This window comes from Canis lupus, chromosome 33 (assembly GCF_048164855.1).
Source record: "Canis lupus baileyi chromosome 33, mCanLup2.hap1, whole genome shotgun sequence".
Classification (NCBI taxonomy): domain Eukaryota; kingdom Metazoa; phylum Chordata; class Mammalia; order Carnivora; family Canidae; genus Canis; species Canis lupus.
This window is the reverse complement of record NC_132870.1, coordinates 38022714-38046570: the sequence shown is the minus strand read 5'-3', so window position 1 is coordinate 38046570 and position 23857 is coordinate 38022714. Positions and strand designations below refer to the sequence as shown.

The 23857-nt window shown below is 40.9% G+C and overlaps 1 protein-coding gene across 4 annotated transcripts in view; it reads right to left on the bottom strand.

Moving 5' to 3' along the window:
• The window catches only part of SYNPO2 (synaptopodin 2), a 181449-nt gene that overhangs the window by 66978 nt on the left and 90614 nt on the right, over positions 1–23857 (bottom strand). The window contains exon 1 of one of the 4 annotated variants that reach the window (XM_072810460.1): positions 12375–12434. The exons of the other annotated variants lie outside the window; for them this stretch is intronic. Within the exon in view, the coding sequence (XP_072666561.1) occupies positions 12375–12419 (45 nt within the window). The 5' untranslated portion in view covers positions 12420–12434. Of the gene's footprint in view, positions 1–12374; positions 12435–23857 lie in introns of those variants that run through there. 4 annotated transcript variants of the gene reach the window in all.

The window sequence follows — 23857 nt, the reverse complement described above, 5'->3', positions numbered from 1 at the left end:
TGGAAGTAAATCTTGCTCTTACCTTTAAGGAGACTAAAAGAAGAGACTGAATACATCATGAGGACACATTCATTTGTGTGCACTTTTATTAATTAGTGATAAAAAATGGCAAATAAAAAATATTTTAGCAAACAGAGATCTACAGTTATTTGGTTAAAGTCCAAGAAAATTTAATCATAAGGTCTAGGTTTATCACATTTCCCCACCAGATAATCTCATTCTTGTACGGGCAGGCTTTTGGATACAAAAACAAAAGACAAATTAAATAAGATAAATTACCAAAAACCATAAACAGAGGACATCTTGCTCTGCAATCCCTGGCATCTGTAACTTTAGATTTCCAACATGTTAATGTTAATTACATGCCATTTCCTGCCAAGCTTATGGTCATGTGATCTAAATTTGCATTGTAATTAGCTTTGCCTTTCATAAAACACTGCCTTTTTTCTAGATGAGAAGATGCTGGATGCAGAACCTCTTAAATAGCCTTCAAGAAGCCCTCGGAAACCAGCTAACACTCAAACTCTTCTAATCCCCCAGTCCATATCTTGAATCAACATTGAACCATCTAATCCCAATTGTCATTCCTTCCCTCAATGCTTTAAATTCCATTTAGGTGGTAGGTCTTCTCTTTCAAATCAGGGCTAAACTAATGACCCACTTAATGCTCTGAATGCCAAGCTCATTTGATTCTTCTCATCTCAGATTCCATCATGAGGACTGCCTAGGAAAGCTCTCCTCTACAAGATGTTCAAGTGGGCCACATACCTGGCTTGCCCAACAGGCACAGCAGATGAGTAACAAGTATGTTTATAGATTTTGTGGTGCTCCAGCTGTCACTGATGTCAGTGTTTTCTGCTAAAATTGGTGTATTTTTTGCTATATGCCTCATCCCCTGGGCAGTTCAAACATCACCAGCAGGGCACAGTGGTCTGAGGACACCCAGCTCCAGAGAAAGAGTAGATTCTCTGTAGGAATAAGACTACTTGTCAGAATGTTGCCTAATATAATGGCAGTGACTGAGCCAGAGGCCTCCTAGAAGAACCAAATGTTCAACAAGAATAACAAAGACCATTAATTAGTCCAAGGACAATGCACAGATCTACAGATCAGCCAGTCCGGCTATGGCCCAAGTCTCTCCCAACTTGATGGGTTCTAAGACTAAGCAAAGCATTAAATCACTCTATGCTTCCAACACTGTAACTCCAGGGATTAAATTAGTTAATGGAATACATTTTCAACCCATCTGAATATAATCAAACATTCATTTGAGACTCTTACATTGGAAAATCCAGAATAATATTTCAAATGCAAAAATATATACATAATGGAGGAAAAGTGTGGGAAGAGAGAAAAGAATCTCAGAATAGTTAAACAGATTCTCAAATACACTTCTAGAGACACCTTACTAAGCTGTAGGTTATGCAAGGAAAAACCTGTGTCATGAGAGTCTATAAGCTAAGAGTTTTGTATGCTAAGAGAATTGTGCTTGTAGAGCAAAATGGAGGAGGGAGGGAGTTTGCTGGCTCATGCACAAGTATTCAGCAAGAGGATGGATGGTGAGTTGTTAAAAGAACTTAGAAATTCATGCAGACATGTTAACAAGCTGCATTTGACAATTTGATCCAATGGAATAGGTTTTTTCTCTGAATTTTAAACCAGACAAAATCAAGGAAGGGTCATAAAACAAGGTAATTTTGTCTAAAGGAAAAGATTTCCAAATAAATGTCAATCCACTAAAATTGCATTTCTCTACCATGGCAAATCCCACACACTATCAGGTTTGCTATTTCAATTCCACATTATAAAGTACTTTTTCCTTTAAAAAAAGAGCACACACACACACACACACACACACCACATTTGGCTGTTTTAGTCTCTTCCTCTTTTTTTTTTTTTTTTTATTTATGATAGTCACAGAGAGAGAGAGAGAGGCAGAGACACAGGCAGAGGGAGAAGCAGGCTCCATGCACCGGGAGCCCGATGTGGGATTCGATCCCGGGTCTCCAGGATCGCGCCCTGGGCCAAAGGCAGGCGCCAAACCGCTGCGCCACCCAGGGATCCCTCTCTTCCTCTTTTAATGAATTCTTCAAATCAGTGTCAAATGGGTTAATAAATATTTCTCTTTTGTTGCTTTCCTATTCAAGGTCTAACATGGGCTTCCCATTAACTCTCAGCTCTCCTCTGCTTTCAGTTGCGTTCTTAAGAAGATGAACCTAGCCTTGTCTGACCACCTGCCCAGGGTCCAGAGCAGAAAATGCTCTTTCTATTGTCAGAATGAGAGCTCCTTCTCAAACAGATGATGCCTCATATCTGAGCAACAAGAAAAGCTAAGGTCATCCCATGTAGAGAAGTAGGGATCCAAAACTTGGAAGATAGTCAAGAAGGCACCATGAGTGGGAGGGCTTCAAGACAGGCTTGGAAGTTTAGGCAAGGGTTGTTTCCCGAGGCCCAGAGTTCCAAACTGAAAAGGTCAGAGCAACCCCAAGTGCAAATAACTGCAGATCACATGCATTTATGAGGTTGTTGGTGGTGGGAAGGTCATGAAGAGAGCTCAGGGATGGGGTAAGGAGTCCCAAGGAACTGCATAAAATAGCAGGTCTCAAAATATGGTTCAAGGACCCTGAGGGGTCCCTGATACCCTTTCAGAGGTTCTGTGAGTCAAGACTATCTCATAGTGATAAGGCATTTTTTGCCCTTTTCATTCTCATGAACATACAAGGGAGTTTTCCAGAAGCTACATGGTATGTGTGACACTGTCACTCAGATGGCTAATAAAATGTGTGCCTCCCAAACTGGAAACCTCATTGTTATCCCAACTCTTCCGTGCCCTCACTCCGTATCTCATCATATGCTGTTGCTTCTACCTCAGTATGGTCTCTTAAATCTGTCCTCCCCACCACTACCTAACTTCAGTCCGGCCTCAGACTGTTTTAGCAGCCTGCCATCTGACTGCTGCCTTTCCAATCTCTTTGCTTTGAATCCCTTCTCCACGATCAAGTCCTGCATCCACAATCCCTCATAAAAATATGTGTAGTCTTGCTTATGAGCAGAACTAGATCTGAGTATCTTTACATCACACAAGCAAGATCCTGTACAATTGCTCCCATCTACCTTCCTACTCTACCCCCTGCCACCTTTTTCTCTCCCTCCCTTCCTTTCTCCAGCCTGGAGCACAGCCACAACAAGTTCACCAGATTGTTACAACATGCCAGACTCTTTCATGACTCTATGTCTTTTTACGTGTGAGCTCTCCTGAATCTTTCATGAAATCTCCTGAATGCTATCTTTTCCCTTTTTCATTCTATTCTTCTTTCACTTGCTCATCCCAGCCCTTCCCTGCTTTAGAGCAATGAAACATGCTATTTCTACTTAGAATGTTCTTCCTTTCACTCTTTACATGGTTTGGTCCTTCTCATCCTTTGGTTCTTGGCTGATATCAGGCCAGATGTCCTACCATCCCTTTTCCTAATAAGCACAGATGTTAAAGCTCCATGAGCTTCACATGTGGCTCTGCCCAAGCACCATCTGGTCAACGCAAATGTCCGTGGCTAAGAAGTCTCAATACGCAACATGCATTTCTCTCTCTCTTTTTCTCTCTCTCTCTCTACTCCCTTTCTTTTTTTTTTTTAAGATTTTATTTATTTATTTATGAGAAACACAGAGAAAGAGGTAGAGACATAGGCAGAGAGAGAAGCAGGCTCCTCGCAGGGAGCCCGACCTGGGACTCGATCCCAGACCCCGGGATCACGCCCTGAGCCAAAGGCAGATGCTCAACCCTTGAGCCACCCAGGCGTCCCTCTACTCCCTTTCTTTTCTATTTTTTGTCTCTCTCCTAAAGTCTAAGCACATCAGTCTTAAGGGTCTCCAAGCTCTGACAGAAGGCTCAAGTTTAAGACTTCTCTAGAAGAACACTTAGTGGCATTGATGATGAACAGCAGGTCATGCAGTCTCCATCTTTGATTAAAAAATAATAATAATAAGGTTTTCACCCAAAAAAGGAGTCACTGAATCAGCCAGACGTGGATGTTGGATATGAAATTTAAAGCCCTGGAACCAGTGATCTTACCTGCATGATTTCACGTTTAATACACAAAAGAGTTTATTAAGAAAGGCATCTCAGCCTGGTCTGGGCTGAATTGTAGTCTATGATAGCTTGGTGCTCTTGCCAGAAGACCGAATACATTTGAGAGTCACAGTTCCCAATCTCCACTGCCATGTTTATTCTTGGCATATCCATTTGTTTGGTTTTGTTCTGTCTCCTCCTCCACCAGGTAAGCAATACGAGGTCCAGCATCACGTCTGTTTTGTACACCACTGTGCTCCCAACATCTGGCATAATATTTGGCACATAATAATGCTCTATAAACATGTGCTGATTAAATGACTGAACTAGGGATTAGTTACTCTTCAGGATCAAACAAAAAGTGTTATTTCCTAGATGGAGTCTCCACACCCTTTTTCAAGCAGCCATTGGCTCCTGCCTCTGAGCCTCCATCATACTGCATGTTCTGCTGTTACATAGCATGGAATCAAATGTTTTCTGATGGTCTGCCATATGCGTTGTGCTGCTGTTATTTATGTGTTTCTCATTTTATTCTTTGAACAATCCTAAGAGATAGTACTTTCCAAATTATAGATGAGGAAATAGGCTCAAAATATCCAAGTCATACAGTGAATAATAGGTGGCAAAGCCTGTATCCCAAGCTAGCTCCATTTCCTTATTCTATAAAACTCGTTTTCATTAAATCAAACTATCATATGGTATTAAGCTTAGATCATAATGTATCAGTTTATAGTTAGTCTCACCTCTGGACACAGGGACCACATACATTCATTGATCTTTGTGTTCCTAGCACTGAGCATGATGCCTGCCACACAATATTTAACATCAGAATTAAAGAATATATGAATGAATGATGTGGGCCTGTCCATTGATGGACAGTGACTTTGGAGCCTCAAGGCCTCAAGGCTTGCTCTCGAGGACTGTTGGTATTGACCATGCACTCCCTGGAGAGCTTCGGCTAGGGTGCTCAGGTCCCTGCCTGAAAACAAGTCAGGTGACCTCCAAATACGTAACCCTTAACCCAACCACCTGCTTCTTCTGTCTCTGCCACAAGATTCCCAGATACTTAGTACCATTCACCTATTTCTGCCTCATAGGGTATTTCCATCTTGGTGATCAACCCACTACCACAGAGGCATGACTACATGACACATTCTTCTATCACTTGGAACATAACTGTTTTTCTTTATTTGCAGCTGAAGTCACTGCTACCAGTGACTGTCAATCAACAAGGTGAGCCCATGACTCTGGAAGAATCTTGTGGGAAATCAAAAATAGCAATGTCTCTGTCTTCTGATGCTTTCAGGCTTGTGAGGGACATATGAGCACCCATAAAACAATTAGAGAATGATACAAACAAGTTTAGAGTCATATGCCAATTTAAGTCACAGTTTGAGGACCTGGCTCTCGGTCTTAAGCTTGCCAAAGTCTTAGCTACTCTCAGTTGCACTCCAGAAATCTCTACAATGCTGTTCACTCCCCTAGAGGCTGACAATCTCCTCCCCAGCCACGGGCACAGAGTCTCAGAGGCATAATCATGACCCAGGATCTGATGTTCTCAAGTATTTTCAGAGGCTTCTGGTGAGAACACCAAGCTAACACAGCCAGTGATTCAGCTGAGACCAGGCTGAAATGCCTTTCCTAATCCACTCCTCTGTGTGTAAACATAAAATTATGCAGGTAAGATCACTGGTTCTGGGACTTCACAGGCATTTCCAAAGTCTAGTTCTGGCTAATTCAATGACTGCCTTTTTGTGAGACCATCTTATTCTTATTTTATTTATTTATTTATTTATTTATTTATTTATTTATGAGAGAGAGAGCACAAGTAGGAGCAACAGAGGGAGAGATTCTGAAGCAGACTCAGTACTGAGCACAGAGCTAGACATTGGGCTCCATTTCACGACCCTGAGATCAGACCTGAGCCAAAACCAAAAGTTGGCCACCTAGCTTATTGTGCCACCCATGCACCTCCCCCCCCTTTTTTTCTCTCTCTCTTTTTTAAGATTCGTTTATTCATTAGAGACACACAGAGAGAGAGGCAGAGACATAGGCAGAGGGAGAAGCAGGCTCCATGTAGGGAACCCGATGTGGGACTCGATCCTGGGACTCCAGGATCACACCCTGAGCCGAAGGCAGACGCTTAGCTACTGAGCCACCCAGGGATCCCAACCTCCCCCCACTTTTTTTTTAATCAAGAAAGGGAACTAACTGCAAGACCTGCTGCTCATCAGCAACACCACTTGCGTGCTCTTCTAGAGAATTTTTAATCCAAGTTGAGCCTTCTGTCAAAGTTCGGAGACTTAGGACCAAAGAGATCAGACTTTGAGAAAGAAAGATCTTTAAAAAATAGAAGAGAAAGGGGAAAGTGAGGGGGGGGGAGAAAGAAAGAGAGAGAAGGGGTGTATGTTGCCTATTGAGGCTCCTTAGCTATTGACTTTTGCAGAGAAGCCTGACCAGAGCCCAGGCAGAGCCAGATGTGAGGTTCCTGTAGCTCTAATATCTGTGCTTGCAGGGATAGAGGCTGGAGGTCTGATCTGGAACTCTTCATTATAATGTAAACCGAAATCCTTTTCTTCTCTCAAAATGAAAGCTATGGCCACTTATTAATTTATAAATACAAGTCCAAATTCTTATAGACTTTCTTCAGAATAACTCATAGAATAACTATCACTGGAGTTCTTCTAAAAGAAATGTGGGATGTCCTTTCTAAAATGTCAGTTCGAAATAAAACAGAATCCAAGTGTCCCACCTCATAGTGTCCAAGCAAGCCCTATTTTTAGAATGAGGTGTCACTCAACCTGCTGTATAAGGCTGTGCTAGGAACCTCTGCTTTTAGGGAAGTTCCATGCTCTCCCTTGGAGCAGGACTGTTTCATTTCACATTTATATGCCTCTTGATTAATACCTTCTTCCCATTCCCGGGGGGGGTGGGGGGAAGCTTCACTCTTAAGTCTAAAAGTTTCTTTAAATGCATGACAGTGTACAATACAGCATAAAAACCTAAACACAAAACCAAAACAGAATAAGACAAGAAGACATTCAGGTGTACATGCACATAAATTAAAGTTAGAGATGTTGACAGATAAATATAGTTTATGCAATATTTGCTCTAGCTGGTCAAATATATAAGAGTAAAGTCACTTTTTTCATAAAATCAACTATGAAAATTGAGACAGTGTGTGGATAGTGTCAAAAGCATTCTGTTATATTTGATTTTGAATTCACATTCTTCCACGTAGTAGCTGTGTGACCTTAGGAAAAATACTAATATTGACTGAGAAATTGTTACAAGTCAGGCACTGAGCTCATTAATTCAAATTACATAACTTTTGTGCAATCATTTTCCTTTTCTGTAGAGTCACAATGATAATATGTACTTAATACATCATTGTGAAGAATATAGAAAAATCATGTAAAACACCCAGATGTGGAGTGAGAGACTTAAAATGGGTATTTTAAAAATAAAAATTAAACACAGTGATAGCACTGCTGGGATATTTAAACCACAATATAATTATTTTCTACTCTTAGGTGCATCAGGATTAAGTAAAAGAAGCAGCAAGTCTGGTGCATATTAGATATTTTAATAAGTGAAGGAAGTAAAATTAAAAATAATTAAAGCCACATTGACTTTAAATCAAAGTGAAATCCCAAAGGATGAAAATTATTCAATTTTTCTTTGATATTATTTGTGTGAGGCAGTCTATGTTACAAGAGAAAATATATTTTATTAAGGTCCTAGAAGAAAATTATTAGGCCTTCGTTCTTGGTCTGTCCTACCTTTATTAACTTGTTCTGTGAACTTGATCCATCCAATCGACTTTTCCCCCCGTGTCCATTTGGATATCTATGATCAACTCATTATAGGTATTATTTATTTGTAATTTCACCTAGAACAATGATAAGGATAACAAGATACCTAAAGAAGACTTTGTCTTGGTATATATAATGCAGCAAAACTGTAGTAACTTTATTGAGTGAGACATATAACACATTTGTAATACACATGAATGGACAAAAGAAATCCACTGGAATTTTCTGGCCCTGTCAGAGATGTTGATAGGGGAAGTTGTTGGAAGCTTTAGGGGGCAATATCAATAGCTCACTGCGTAACATTCTATTTCCTGGTTCCTCTGATCCAGCCAGGGCATTTATTTAATGGCTACATGAGATGGAAAAAGGAAGAACATGTTACAACATTAAGCCTGAAATAGAATGTCAAACAATGTGGAGGTAAAATTACTGGCCCGAATCCCTCTCAGCAAAGGACCATGCTCCCTGCCACCCAAGGTGATTTGGATTAGTTCTAAATCCAGCCCACTTACAAACTAGAGATAGCAGAAAGAGCCACAGGTGCCCATTATCACCTCTCAAACCTGGGATGGGCCAGCAATGCTCCCCATAGATACCTTTGGTGCTATCAATGCTAACTGAAATCAGGGTCAAGTTTTGGGGCTACCTTTAAAACCATATGAAATCTAAGAAAGAAAGAACGCCAAAAATGTTCAGATCTTGTCCATGGGAGTTTGTTTCAGATACCGGTTCCCTCCAAGTAGTCTGTGATAGCTGAATTTTGATTTGCAGCACCCAGAATGACCTAGCAGAATGTGTGCTAACCTAGGGGACCCTGGGCATAGATATCCTACTTTGAGTTGGCATTTTCAAACACATAGCAGAACTTACTTTGCTATCTTGGGTTTGTAAAAAACAGTAAGCTGGCCAAAAAGAGCAAAGTGGGTTTGTACACACACAGTTATGGTTTCTATTGTGACTGTTAGAAAATTAATGAAAATACTTGTAAGTGTTAGTAAATGTAGCCTGTAGAATAACGTATTCTTTCTGCATATTGGTTTTAGGAAGGGATATAGAATTGGGGGCCGTGGGGGTGGATAATTTTCACATATAAAAGGATTTCAGATTGTGAAAATGAAGGCCATCGATGCTGAGGATGGAGGTTTTTGAGTGTATGTGGATTAGAAGGAGAAAGGAAAAAGATTTCTTTCACAGAGTCACATGCTTGTCTGCAGAATTTCTACTTTTAATTCAATGGAAATCCAAGGAAAACCAAATATTGTCAGAGGTATAACATCAAGCTGAGATTGCCAAGTAGTTGGTCATGTTGGAGGAGCTGGCCTACCTTACTCTTCTTAACTTCATTAAGGACTACAGAATTATGTAATAAATGGTGGTACTGATGTGAAATATAGCTCAGCAACCTGGCATGATCATAAAGGCAGCAAACCGTGGACAGCACGGTACACAGGGATAATATAAGGTCACTGAACCAGGTTCTGTGCCAGCCAGCAGTTGTTAAACAAGACACTTCTGGATGTCTATTTGGCATTTAGCAAATACTTGTTGATTAACTGATTGACTTACTGATTGACAAAATGGCCACTGGGAATGCCAAATTGGATGACAGGGCTTTTGACATTAACTCTATTAATATGTCAGAGGCTTAGGCAAGTCTCAACATTTTCCTGCCTCAGAATCCCCATGTCTACAACACAGAGATAATCACTTGCCCACAGCAGTTACAGGAAAAAAGAGAAGAGTGAAAAAAGACGAGATTATTGTTGAAGTCTGAGGCACTCAATCGTGAGGTGCCAGCACCAGCTTCTGCAAGGAATCAGAGCTTGACAGCTCAGCTGTCAGCCTCTTGAAAGGAGATACAGAGGGCAAGCCTCGATCCAGGAGCAAGAGGCACAGCCAGGTATGCGGAGCAGGCTGGGCCACGGTTTGAAGGGCTGGCAGAGACCGAGGAAACTGAGCATTCAAGCAGAATGGTGCTGAAGAAACCTCAGCGGTTCTCTCTGCTCAAACCTTCCCCCTAAATCCTGCTCTATCCAATGACAACAAACGCTCTCAAAACCGGGAGTATGTGAGGATCACCTGAGAGGCTTGCTTCGATTACAGATTGCTAAGCCCTACTCCCAGAGACTCAGAACCAGCAGGCCTCAGTTGGAGCCCGGGAATTTATATTTTGGTGAGCACTCCAGGTGCTCCCGTGGCAGGTGGTCTAGGACCAGAACTGCAGAAGCACCAACCTGAGAGGGAATCATCTACCTCTGTACTTCCTGATGGCAATGCCAAACATCAGTGGAGATACAAAGAGCCCCCTATCCAAACAGTTCTAATTTTGGATTTCTCAGTGTCCTGGGGCCAATGACATTCAGAAGCCATTTACTGAGAACTCATCATGTGAACAGCCTTCAACTAGGGGTGTAAAAACAGACAAAGATACCAACAGTCACAGGCATAGGGTGACTCGGATAGGACCAATTGCTCCGGGAAATCTACAGAAGAGAAGGAATGGTTTTAAATGCAAGAGTCTGGAAAAACACTTCGGAATTGGTGACATATGAGGTGAAGCTGGAAGGAAGGTAGGACTGCACCTGGTATGAAGCCGGGCACCTCAGGCAGAGGGGATGGCTTAAACAAGAGAACGGAAGCCTCAAAATCCAGAGTAATGGCACATGGCTGGCCTGTGCAGTAGAGACAGCAAAGAGGAAGAGCAGATTAGAAGGATGGGTGTGGTCAAATCTAAGGAAGCTTTCAACGATGGCCTGAAATTTGACTTTGTTTTGAAGTCAACCCATGTAGGATTTTGAACAGAAGAGTAACTGAAACAAAACGTTTTGTTTATTTTTCTAAACTTAATTGGCAATACTTAATGTTTAACTTATTTTTGCTTTATTTTTTTTTACGTAAGCTCCATGCTTGGCATAGATCCCAACTCGGAGTTTAATTCACAACCCTGAGATCAAGACCTAAACTGAGACCAAAAGTCGGTGGCCTAACCGACTGAGCCACCCAGGTGCCCCTAAACATTATTTTTAATAGCTAATATATTCAGAGCACAGAATTTTAAAGGAACAAGATGGTATGTAAGTGTGAATTTCCCATCCCTTCCACACTTGTCTCCCAGCCGTTTGTTTTGGAAGCAACTAATATTACTAGTTTCTTTTGTATTGGGGAGACTTGGAAACTAGCTAATGGCCAAATATTGATTGGGCTGGAATAAGGATGAGAGAGATTAATGACAGAGACACCAACTTGGTGATCGTTTCTGAAGCCCAGGTCATGAAGTCTTGAAATGGAGCACTCTCATGGTGAATACAAGGGAGAGTCTGAAAAAAGCATTTCACAATCTTTTATGCCCCATGTCTAATCAATTTACAAATGGCACAGAAGTGGAGGATGACCAAAATTTTGTCTTGAGACATGATTGGACAGTAAGGTGGGAGAATTAGTTTGGGACAGACAGATGGGGAGGCTGTGAGCAAAGTGAGATACAGGACATAAAAGTGGACATAGCAAATATTCTTTTGGAAGGTGAGGCATATAGCTTAGAAGAGAAATGCCTGCTGGGAAGTCAAGGGCAAAGAAGGGGTAGTTAGAGCTGTAGGAGTAGATGAGCTCAGGAAGAGGGCACAGAAGAGGGCAGCCCGGGTGGCTCAGCAGTTTAGTGCTGCCTTCAGCCCAGGGTGTGATCCTGGAGACCCAGGATCAAGTCCCACGTCAGGCTCCCTGTATGGAGCCTGCTTCTCCCTCTGCCTGTGTCTCTGCCTTTCTTTTTCTCTGTGTCTCTCATGAATAAATAAATAAAATCTTAAAAAAAAAAAAAAAGAGGGCACAGAAAATTGAGGGGATGAGTACTGAAAATCCCTACCTGTAAGGGGAAAGGAGAAGTGGGGCCAACAGGGATTGAAGAGAAGTAGCCAGATAATTAGTATGGGTGTTCCTGAATCCAAGGGAAGAAAGAATTTCAAGGAGAGAAGCGAGGGTAGAATTTGTCAATGCCACCACCACGGTGCTACACCTGTGATGTCGTAAAGAGAAGAGCTGAGGAGAAATCACTGACCACGTGGCAATGAGAAGATTACTAGTGAGCTTTAAAGGGTGGTTTGTGAAGAGTGGGAGCAGGGTGGAATAATGCAAGGGAGAATGTAAAGGGAGGTGAGAATGTGGTGGCCCTGTCTAGACCTTTCTTTCAAGAAACCTGCCTCAGATGGAGGGAGGACGGATGGGAGCTGGAAAGGTGAATGAGATGGAGAAAGAACTTTTTCCTCAAGTGTGGGAGAAAAAAAGTGGAATTAGGGAGATACCCAATTGAACAAGATCCTGGAAGAGCTTGAAAGAGAAAAACTGAAGTGAAGGGAGGGAAACAAGCGAGTTTACACCTAATCACCTTGGCCATCTCAGCAAAGTAGCTGAGGCCACCTCCATACTTGAGGGAGAATGAGTTTGGTTTTGGATGTTTGCCAAAAAAATACAGACAGAAATATGATAGTATATGGACTTACGATGAAAGAAAGGATTTTCAAGGGCACTGAAGGTCCAACTGACATTGGGCTAAAGATGCCTCTCATGAGTCGCTTCCATTATCTTCCAGAGCTTTCCTCTAGTTCTTCACCACAATCATGATCTTAAAAAATGAACAAACCCATACACCATGTGAAGAATTTGGCTTCCTCCGATAATCTGGGAAATGTATTCAAGAACTGTCATGTTCTTTCTACGACTCATAAAGAGAAGCAGAGGGAGGGATGCAGAGTGACTTCCAGATAGGTTTCTGGGAGTCAGTTATCTGTCTCTGTTATTTAGGTTGCTTATGTAGTGATACCTGGAAAGAAAACAAAAATATCTCAGGCTGATCAAGTGCAAGTTGTTAATTAACATCATGTGAAAACTACCAAAAGGTATTTACAAACAACATATTGGACAGGGGTCAGAGATAAGTGGCACACCTCCCTGTGATTTGGGTTAATGTAGGCTTTTCCCTACAGATCACTACCCGTGATTCTCCAAGGACAGAGTGCAATGCCTACTTCTCTTTTCCCCTAAACCTCCTCTGTTTATCTTCTCTTGCCATCCTGGACTGACTCCCAAAATACAGAATAAAGACAGAGAGGTAGCTCTCCTGTTTAGGTTAAAAGAAGTAGTAATAGGAACATGTTAGTTGTGAAAAACCATGTCTCCAAGAGGAACATAAGGACCTGTAAACATATCCAGGATTTTGTTCCCAGGTCAACTGTGCAGTATATTTTAGCTTAGCCTTTTTTTTTTTTTTTTTTTTTTAACTGTTTGGGACCCTTTTTTGAGAGCACTCAGTTTCATTTCATTTTATTTTTTAATTATATATTTTAAAGTTTATCTTAAATGTGGTTAACATGCAGTGTTATATTAGTTTCAGGTGTAGATCACCCATGCTCTTCACAAGGGCATTCCTTAATCCCCATCACTTATTTAACACATCCCGCCGCCCACCTCCCCTCTGGTAACCATCAATCTGTTTTCTATAATTAAGAGTCTGTTTCCTGATTTGCTTCTCTCTCTTATTTTTTCACCTTTGCTTGTCTGTTTCTTAAATTCCACATATGCGTGAAACCATATTGTATTTGTCTTTCTCTGACTCATTTATTTCACTTAGCATTATACTTTGTAGCTCTATCCATGTAGCTGCAAATGGCAAGATTTCATTCTTTTTTACGGCTGGATAATATTCCAATATATATAGACACCACTTCTTCTTTAGCCATTCAACAATTGATGGACATTTGGGGTGCTTCCGTATCTTGGCTATTGTAAATATTGCTTCTATCAGCATAGGGGTGAATGTATCCCCTTGAATTAGTGTTCTTGTATTCTTGGGGTAAATACCCAGTAATGCATTTGCTGGATCTGAAAGTAATTCAATTTTAACTTTTTGAGGAACCTCCATGCTGTTTTCCACAGTGGCTGCAACAGTTTGCATTCCCACCAACAGGAGAACACTCTGTTTCAAATCTCTTTTTCACATGAATGGTTTATATAGTGTCTGCCTCAAGCAATTATGTTGTATAAGAAAACAATATAAGTACGTTTAAAATTAGACATGTATTCCTTCATCCTTAAATTTAGTATGACTTTCAAGAAGTATTTTCTCATTATTTATGGTTTAATCCCTGAATGACAGTAATGTGTATATGAAAGTCACAATACCTATTTCCTCTTTACATAGTAGTTGGTCAAAAAATGTGCTCCTAAGGCTATGCTGCCCTCAAGTGGTCTAGCTAGAGAATAATCAACAATTTTTTTTCTGGATGGAAATTCCAATCTGACCTGTTTTGACTAAAGCATTAACTCCTGACAAAGAAAGAAGAGAAAAGAAAAAAATGACAATTATGCGCCAAGTCTGGGAGACATGAAAGAAAAGGAAGGTTTTGTGTCTCCCTAGTCCTCTAAATGTTATAGGAGTAGAAAGTACAATACAACAGCCACAAGCTTGTTTTTGTTAATCATAGAGTAACTGGTTGCATGCATGTGGCCGTGGAGACGTGGCTGTGGGATATAAACTGAATTGACTCCTTTACGCCTTTGGGGCCAATCCTCAGCTGCTCTAGAGAAACCCCCTCATCAGAACTCCTGACATCATCTTCCACAACTAAGGACTTACAGTTGTTTGGAAACAATGTACTCAGAGAAAACTCTTGCTCTTGTGGCCAAGACCTCAAAAGGGAGACCAGTAATTACTGTGATTACATTAATCACAAGGAAGGCTGTGGAGGATGGTCTTGATGTGGATGGCCTATAATGATAGCTCCGAGGGGGCCCTGCCCTAATTAGCCACCATCGAGGCCCTCTAATGCATAGGGTTAGCTTCCCAGATTGCTGATGGAGAAAGGAGACCACCCATCGATGTGACCAGTTGACTCAGGGTTTGCTGGGCTGTTCTGAGCTGAGCTTATGAAGCAGGTCGGTTGCAGGGCTTTAGGCTACTCAGCTAGAAAGCCCATCATGGAACAGATGGGCCAGCTAAAAATGTACAATGTGCTGTCCCTTCGGGTTTGTCACACTGTTTCTGGTACTTTGGGTGATTTCAGTGAATAGTGAATCTCTTTCAATAAGAAAGGATTTGTAACAAGGAAAACACTAGTTCTCATACGCTGCTCTTGGGCATAGAGATGAACTGTGCTAGTCCACTGAGCAGAAATGAACTCTTTATTTAGCAGTTATCTGTGGGAAAAGCCCTGGAAAGGACTTTGTGCTCAGTAAGTTGGGATCTAGAATCAACTCTGCAACAAACTCGTTACATGACCTTGACCGAGTCACTTAACCTTTCTGGGCTCAGTTTCTTCATCTGCAAGCTGTGACATTTAGTTCAAATTAGTGGTTTACAGACTGGTATGTGGAGAATGTATGCCTCACGGGCTATCACCAGGCACAGGGCCCCTTCTTCCCTCCCTCTTTACCCAACAAGGCTCACTATGATCCATTTTATAAATCAGACTTTGAAAACCAATGGATTAGGTGGTCTATACATCTTTCCGTTCCAGCTAAACTATATTGTGATGGGGAAAGATACTCAAAATGGTCATGGTGACACTTGCTGATAAAGTTCTTTTTCTTCCTTAGTGAATCTTTTAAAAAAAATATTGAAATATAATTTACATAGTGTTGTATTAGCTTCAGGTGTAATATAAAGATTCAACATTTCTTTATTTTTTTGAAAGCTTTTATTTGGGACACCTGGGTGGCTCAGTGGTTGAGCATCTGCCTTTGGCTCAGGGTATGATAGATACCGGGATCTGGGATTGAGTCCCATATCGGGCTCCTTGTGGGGAGCCTGCTTCTCCCTCTGCCTGTGTCTCTGCCTCTCTCTCTGTGCCTCTCATGAATAAATAAATAAAATTTTGAAAAAACAAAAGCTTTTATTTATTTATTTGAGAGAGAGAGAGTGATAGAGCACAAGGAGGGGAGGAGGGTCAGAGGGAGAAGCAGAAGCAGACTCCCTGCTGAGCAGGGATCCTGACATGGGGCTCCATCCCAGGACACTGGGATCATGACCTGAGCCAAAGGCAGACACTTAACTGACTGAGCCAACCAGATACCCCATGATTCAACACTTCTATACATTTCTCAGTGCTCATCATGGTATGTGTACTCTTTTTTTAATTAATTAATTTTTTTAGTAATCTCTACAACCACTGTAGGGTTGGAATTCATGACCCTAAGATCGAGTCCCATGTTCTTCTGACTGGGCCAGTCAGATGCCCCAAGGTAAGTACTCTTAATCCCGCTTATCTATTTCACTCATCTCCTCACCTCACCTCTGGCAACCACCAGTTTGTTCTCTATATTTAAGAGTCTGTTTTTTTATTTTTTGTATTTGTTATGTTTCCTAAATTTCGCATATGAGTGAAATCATATGGTATTTGTCCTTCTGACTTTTTCTTTTTTTAAGATTTTATTTATTTATTCATGAGAGACACAGAAAGAGAGGCAGAGACATAGGCAGAAGGAGGAGAAGCAGGCTCCCTGCAAGGAGCCTGATATGGGACTCAAGTCCGCGAATCTGGGATCACGCCCTGAGCCACAGGTAGGTGCTCAACTGCTGAACCACTCAGGCATCCCTCGAACTGACTTATTTCACTTAGCATTATACCCTCCAGTCCATCTCTTTTTTTGCAGATGGCAAGATTTTATTCTTTCTACGGCTGAGTAATTTTCCCTTGTATCTCTACATCTTCTTTATTCATCTATCAACGGACACCTGGGTCACCACCATGTCTTGTCTATTGTAAATAATGCTGCAATAGACGCAAGGGTGCTTATATCTTTCCAAGTTAGTGTTTTATTTTCTCTGGGTAAATACCCAGCAGTGGAATTACTGGATCACATAGTAATTCTATTTTTAATTTTTTGAGGAAACTCCATACTGTTTTCCACAGTAGTTGCACCCATCCACATTCTGCCAACAGCTCACAACAGTTCCTTTTTCTCCACATCCTCACCAACACTTGTTATTTCTTGTGTCTTTTTTTTAATCTTAAGTGAAATCACATACGGCTCTGAATCCAAACACTTTCCGATAAAATGAGTCCAATCTGACTCTGAAATGATTCACGTGTATATGTTGGAAGAGGAGAGAAGGAAGGAGTGTGAACCACTGTGGTCCCACAGCTCCTTGGAAGATGCTCGCCAAGGAAGGAACTAGGTAGAAGTTACCAAGCAAACACCAGACAGTTCTAGGAGTGGGGGTCTGTGTAATTAGGGTTAGACCCTGCCAGGGAGGCCAGCCAGAAAATGGTCATGGCTCAGGAATGGTCTGGGAAAAGTAGAATGTGTGCCTCAAGAATATATATTACAAAGAAAAATATATAATAATAAAAAGTTGAGAAATCAAGATTTCTAGAAAATAGAGGAAAAGTTTCAACTACATTGTACAAGAGGATATGTATCATTATTAGTAGCAGCCATCATTAATAAAATTAATATAATTCACTTCCATCTAGGAAATTCTCTTCTTAAGTCACTTAAAAACAAGATACAATATAAAACGTGTACAACTTTATTTCTCAAACACAAAGAGCGTTTTTCCTCTATAGTGTTTAAGTCAGGATGATACAAGTGCAGATGAGTGAGAACCGGGCTCTAGTCCCTTCTCTCCATAACATGGGATACAGACAAGGAATTAGAATCATGGGATATACAATGTTGTAGTTCAAGTATGCTGAATGACTGCAGAAGAAAAAGTCTTTCCTGTTGATGGTTTCATATTTCTTGGTATATTTATCAAGAGATTGTAATTTATGAAAGTAACTGCCGAAACTATAGTTTGTAGTTGTATGAATTTCGGAGGTCTGATTTGTAATCCCCTCCATTGATGCCTCTGTTGACACCTCATTATTGTGCTACAAACGTGGTATTGATATAGTGAAAGAATATTCATCCAGTGAACAAATATTATAGGAAAGGCATTGAACTAAATAGTATGGAAATACAAAGATGGACCAGGCATAGTCCTTGCATATAGTCTAGTAAAAAGTTGTGTGTGTGCAACTACAAAATAAGGCAGTATATAGTCACTACTAGGAATATAGGGTAGTAATATGTGCTTCTGATACAAAGCTGAGGGTAGGATTTTAGGTAATTTGCTCGGGAAAGGGTTTATGAAGTAGATTGCATTTGATCTGAGCCTGGAAGCACACATAATATTTTGTAGGTAGTGGGACGCCTGGGTGGCTCAACGGTTGAGTGTCTTCCTTTGGCTCAGGGCATGATCCCTGGGTTCTGGGATCGAGTCCCACATTGGGCTTCCTGCATGGAAGCCTGCTTCTTCCTCTGCCTGTGTCTCTGCCTCTCTCTCTCTCTCTCTGTCTTTCATGAATAAATAGATAAAATCTTTAAAATAAAATTTGTAGGTAGAGATGGGAAAAGAACATGGCAGGCAGGAAGGGCATGAGCAAAGATCTGGCAGTAGGAAAGCCTAGCCAATGTTCAAGGTATACTGGGAGCATGGAAGGGTGCAGATAGAGTGGGAGGGAAGGGGAGAAATAGAAAGCAAGTCTAGACAGGAAGGTCGGGATTATATTATAGAGGTATTTGTATCTTGTGCTAAGGGGATGAGAGATGTTATTGGGTTGTAAGCATGGAAACAATGTACAGAATGTTTTTTTAATTTATTATTATTTTTGAAGATTTTATTTATTTATTCATGAGAGACACAGAGAGAGAAGCAAAGACATAGAGGGAGAAGCAGGCTCCTTGCAGGGAGTCTGATGTGGAATTTGATCCCAGGACCCTGAGATCATGACCTGAGTCAAAGGCAGAAAATCACACACTGAGCCACCCAGGTGCCCTGTACAGAATGATTGAAAAGGGAAAGTGACAATCCAAGAATGCCTCTAGAAGACTATCAGGTTAGTCTAGCTGTAAAATGATAAAGGTATGAGCTAGAGTGATGGCATTATAAATGGTGGGTCAGTGGGGCGGCGGGGGTGTGGGGTAATTGAAAAATGGAATTCAATTCAAGGCCACTACAGAGGTTAAATAAAATATATTGGACAAAAGGGAAAAGGTTAGAGTCCTACACATAAAAAGGTTATAGCCACTTTCCAACAAATACATGTGTGTGTGATGTTAGAAGTAATGTGTGTGACACACGCAGGTATATTTGTACCTACAATTGGCCAGAAAGTCCTGGCATGGTATTCCAAAGTAAAGAACATTAAAAAAAAAATGAAAACAGGGGATCCTTGGGTGGCGCAGCAGTTTGGCGCCTGCCTTTGGCCCAGGGCGCAATCCTGGAGACCCGAGATTGAATCCCATGTTGGGCTCCCGGTGCATGGAGCCTGCTTCTCCCTCTGCCTGTGTCTCTGCCTCTCTCTCTCTCTCTCTCTCTCTCTCTCTCTGTGTGGCTATCATAAATAAATAAAAATTAAAAAAAATGAAAACAAAAAAAGAAGTAATAATAAAAATCTGGAAGCAGGGAGATGTGATTGGATACTACTAATCATTACTATGTAAATGAAGCAGAGTATTTTTCCATTTCATTTTCCAAATGGAAAATCCACTGGAAGACAGATATCTAGTACACAGACAGAAAAAGATAATATAAATTACCCTGATTCCTGGTGATAAGAAATATGGGTAGCCAAAATCTCCCTGCAAATGGCTTGTCATGCTTTTCTTACCAAAAACTTGAGTATTAGACTCAACTACTTTGTGTTCTACTTCTCTTTCTATTATGCAAGTGAAAATGTTATATTTTATCTTAGATGAAACTAGACAATTGAAGAAATTATTATCTATTATTCCAAAAATTAAACAGAATGATAACAAGATGTAGTCATTGAATTAATCACCAACTGCAGGTTGAGTGCTCACTATGAAAGCAACTTTAGGCTACATTTAGGGATAACCAAGAGAAAGAAGAGACTTGCCTCAATCACAGAGAGGCTTGAAATTTGGTTAAAGAAATCTGGCTAAAGAACAAGAGGCAATTAAATCAATAAATCATAATATTGTAGGCCATTGATATTATCAAGGGATTCATCCAGAGAACTTAGAAGATTCTCAATCCTCAAGTTCCAAAATAGGATATAATTCCCTCACAAAACATTCATGCAATAACAAATTGGTATCATCAAAATTATGTTGGACTATGATGGAGGCCAATCTGTGGGGTTCACTCACTCGGCTGGTTTTGCAGAACTTCTGTGGAAGTTATATCTTTGCAACATTACAAATGACAATGCTATGAACTTTAGGGATTACTTGAAAGAAGTCAAAACTTGGATTGCTAATATTATACATGGTCAAGTAATTAGCAAAATTCCAGTTCAAAAGGGGTCAAAAGAATGGAGAGATTCCTAGAACAGACTTGGTGCTTCACAGAAGAGGTGCAGTTTTTTTGAGAGTGACTCATGTTCAGGATTGGTAGAGATTAAGAGGATGGAGGCATGAGGAGGGAAGAAAGAAGAGGGATGAAAGAAGGTATCCCAGAGAGGAGTCAGGCCATGAGTGATTTCTTGCCTCTGGACTCTCCTCTGCCATCAGTGGAATGGCTGGTTCCCACCCACAGGCTTAGCACCACCTCAGCCACGAGGTCAATCTTTTTCTCAGGCAGGAGAGGTTTCAGAAGTCTGGCAGAGAGCACCGAGGCTATTATTAAATGGCACTGCCATAGCCGGCACTTTATTTAATCATCACAGCATATCTATAAAATATTTATGAGTTTCCTCATTATTATACATGAAGAAATCAAGGTTCACAAAAATTAAAGACCTTGGACATAAGCATACAGAGTCAGGAGGATACAATTCAAGTCCAAAGGCTTTTAGTATGGTAATTTCCCAGCCTCTGGAATGCAAACTTTTAGCCCTGTGTTTTTTGGGGTATGGGACTGGGTCACGTGATGATGACTGGCGCTGATTGGGTGACCCAGTTTTCACAAGCTTCTATATTATTCTAGGGAACAAACCCTGTCACTGCATTTCTGCTTGTCTTACTCTTTGTGATTTAATCTTACCCTTGATAAATTGCATGATAACCCAGCTCTTCTAGGATGGGAGTCTTTTCTTGCTCTTGTCATATCTCCTCGTCCTCCCAGGGATGGAAGTCATACTCCTGAGTTTCATCAAGAATTATTGGACTCCACTGCCACTTGTGAGGGGATATTCCAGATGCTGTTTGTATGTCTAGATTTCTCAGAATGGCTGTGCTGGATCCTTCATCTCTGTCATCCATATACTAGCCTATTCCCACTCTTGAAGTTTGGCTTTTTCTCAGAGGAACTACTCGCCCAGACTGCCCCAAATTTTCTGTTCCTATACTTGTCCCTATTCTATTTGTTAGACTTGTCCTCCCTCTAGTGCTAGTACTAGCCAGATTTGGTAATCTGACTCCGAAATGGTTTATCATTCCATGTGCAAGTCTTTGTCCAGCTCCATTAGCCACGTAAATGGGCTGTGTGTGAGCCATAACGTAAGCACAGCAGAGAAGGGGTGGGAAAAAGCAATGTGTTCTGGTGAGGTGCAGAGCTGACCTAACTAGGATAGGAAGGTGTGTGTGACAGGTCATTGACAGTAAAGAGGGATTAGTAGGGTGGAGCCATGTTAAAAACAGTTTACATGCCAGGATGAGACACTGGATATGATCCAGTAGCGATGAGACATTATTATTGATTCTCAAGCCTTCTCAGAGAGATTAGTCCATGTGCAGGATGGACTAGAGAGGAGAAGACTGAAGATAGAAAAGGAAACCATTAAAGTCATGCAAACAGGAAGTGATGAGAGCCTGGATTAGACTTTATCTGTCACAGCCCACAGGAAAGAGATAAGAGACACAACTGGAAGCAAAAACTATAGACTAGGAAAGAGACCAGATTTACAGGGAAGTGAAGATTAAGAATGACTGCAAATTGGTAATTATGGTGATGTTATTGGTAGAAGCAAGGGAATCTAGGAGGGGGCATCAAATATTGGGAAATAAAAATAAAGCCCAAGCTCTCTTTCCAAGACATTTCATTAATAACACTGATGATATATGAGAGTATTGCTAGCAAGTTTCCAAGCAGAGGGATGTGCTAAAATCAGTTGAATCATTAAAATGAAACTAGAGGGCAGCCCCGATGGCGCAGCGGTTTAGCACCGCCTGCAGCCTGGGGTGTGATCCTGGAGACCCAGGATCGAGTCCCACGTCGGGCTCCCTGCATGGAGCCTGCTTCTCCCTCAGCCTGTGTCTCTGCCTCTCTCTGTCTCTGTGTCTCTATAAATAAATAAATAAATAAATAAATAAATAAATAAATAATCATTAAAAAAATAAAATGAAACTAGAAGGTAAATGAGAGATCAGGGCTAAGCACATCAATTTAGGAGTGGAAGTCATAAATGTGGATGAGGGAACCGTAAGGGAATTAAAACCTAATTTGTCAAAAATCCCACAGTTTTACACAATATTCTGGGTCTGGGCCTCTTCTAGGCTGGTGGCCAAGAACAGGCAAGGGAGTTACAGATGGACTAAATATGCATAAATAAGAAAATCTGTTGTATAACTTATCTCTAAAAAAAAAAAATCCACCTCTCTACCTACACATGGTATTTCTAGTGCATGAGAACTCATGATATTATGCCTGTGTGAGCACTTCTTATCTCTTCCCACTGAGAAAAACTGCACCTGCCACTCAAGCACTGATTCCCTCTGGGTGTTAAAATGTACTCTCCCATGAGAGGTGCCCACATGCCTCTTTTCTTAAATCAAATGCAATAATTTAACCCTCAGTTGTGTTTCTTATTCTTAACTCTCCTTTCCAAATTTCTATCATCTGACCATGATAAGCAAGTCATTGCCTGTTAGTGTCCTCACCTATAAAATGGAAACATTAAGAACCAGTTTCCTCTTTGGTGAAGAAAGGAATCCTAAAACAAGTCAATACGGAATTTACACTTTTAACAAGATGTTCTGAGGCACTGCAGATTGCTCATTTCGATGTGGTTCTTTTTAGCATGTGCGTTCAGAGACTGCTGACTGGTATAGCCCATATAGCTTTTATGTAACTTCAAACCAAACTAGGCTTCTTTTAGTTATGATCCAGATTAAAACAAAAAGTAAAAGGAAGAAAAAAAATGTGAATCTTTATGGTGGTTTTTTTTTGTGGGGAGGGAACTTTTGGATATGAACTGGCATTTGCCCAATTGTATTCTGAGTTCAGTAAATAACTCAGCACACATGGGTTGAATTTCCAATGAAAAACATGAGGCTTACAAAATAAATGGAAAGTACTTGGCAGGACACATATTTACATTTGATGAAGGGAAATTTGGGGAGTAGTTGGCCAAACCTGACAGGCACAGGGATTAACCCATCCTCACTCATCACCATAATAGAAATTGCCAGTTATCACCAGCACTGGGCTGTGGCTTTCTCAAAGAAATCGACACCACTCTGAAGGGAAGATGACTTCTGTGTGAGCTTATGTGTGTGTGTGCTTGTGTACAAATTTAGTGCACAGGTATGCCTTACAAGTGAACCAGTCACTGAAGAGATAAAGACCCCATATAATATATAAACCACTTTCTAGAGTACAGGAATAAAAGCTGGTATTTGATGTGTGTACTATCATTCTCTGCTTTAAGATGGGAGTCTGAATATAGGTCTCTTTCCTCATCATGATTAACATTTTTAGCACAGTAAGAAAATGAGAACCTTTAGTTGATTTATCCACAGTCACACAGCTAATAAATGATATAACAGAAATCCAAGCCCATGGCTGTTTCATTCCAACGTTCAGATTTTTCCACATTTGCTGCCTGCAAAGAAATGGTGTGAGTTCGGAGACAGAGCAGGAGGCCGGTGGGTATGGACAGCTTATAAAATATATATTCTGATTCTGTCTCTAATTCTTTGCTAATACTCAAAGGAAAGGCACTAAAATTAGCAAGCACTCACCCTGTGATGAAAAATCAACTCAGCTTCAGACAGATTGTAGTGGCTTGCCCAAGGTCACAGAGCTAGTTCAGGGGAG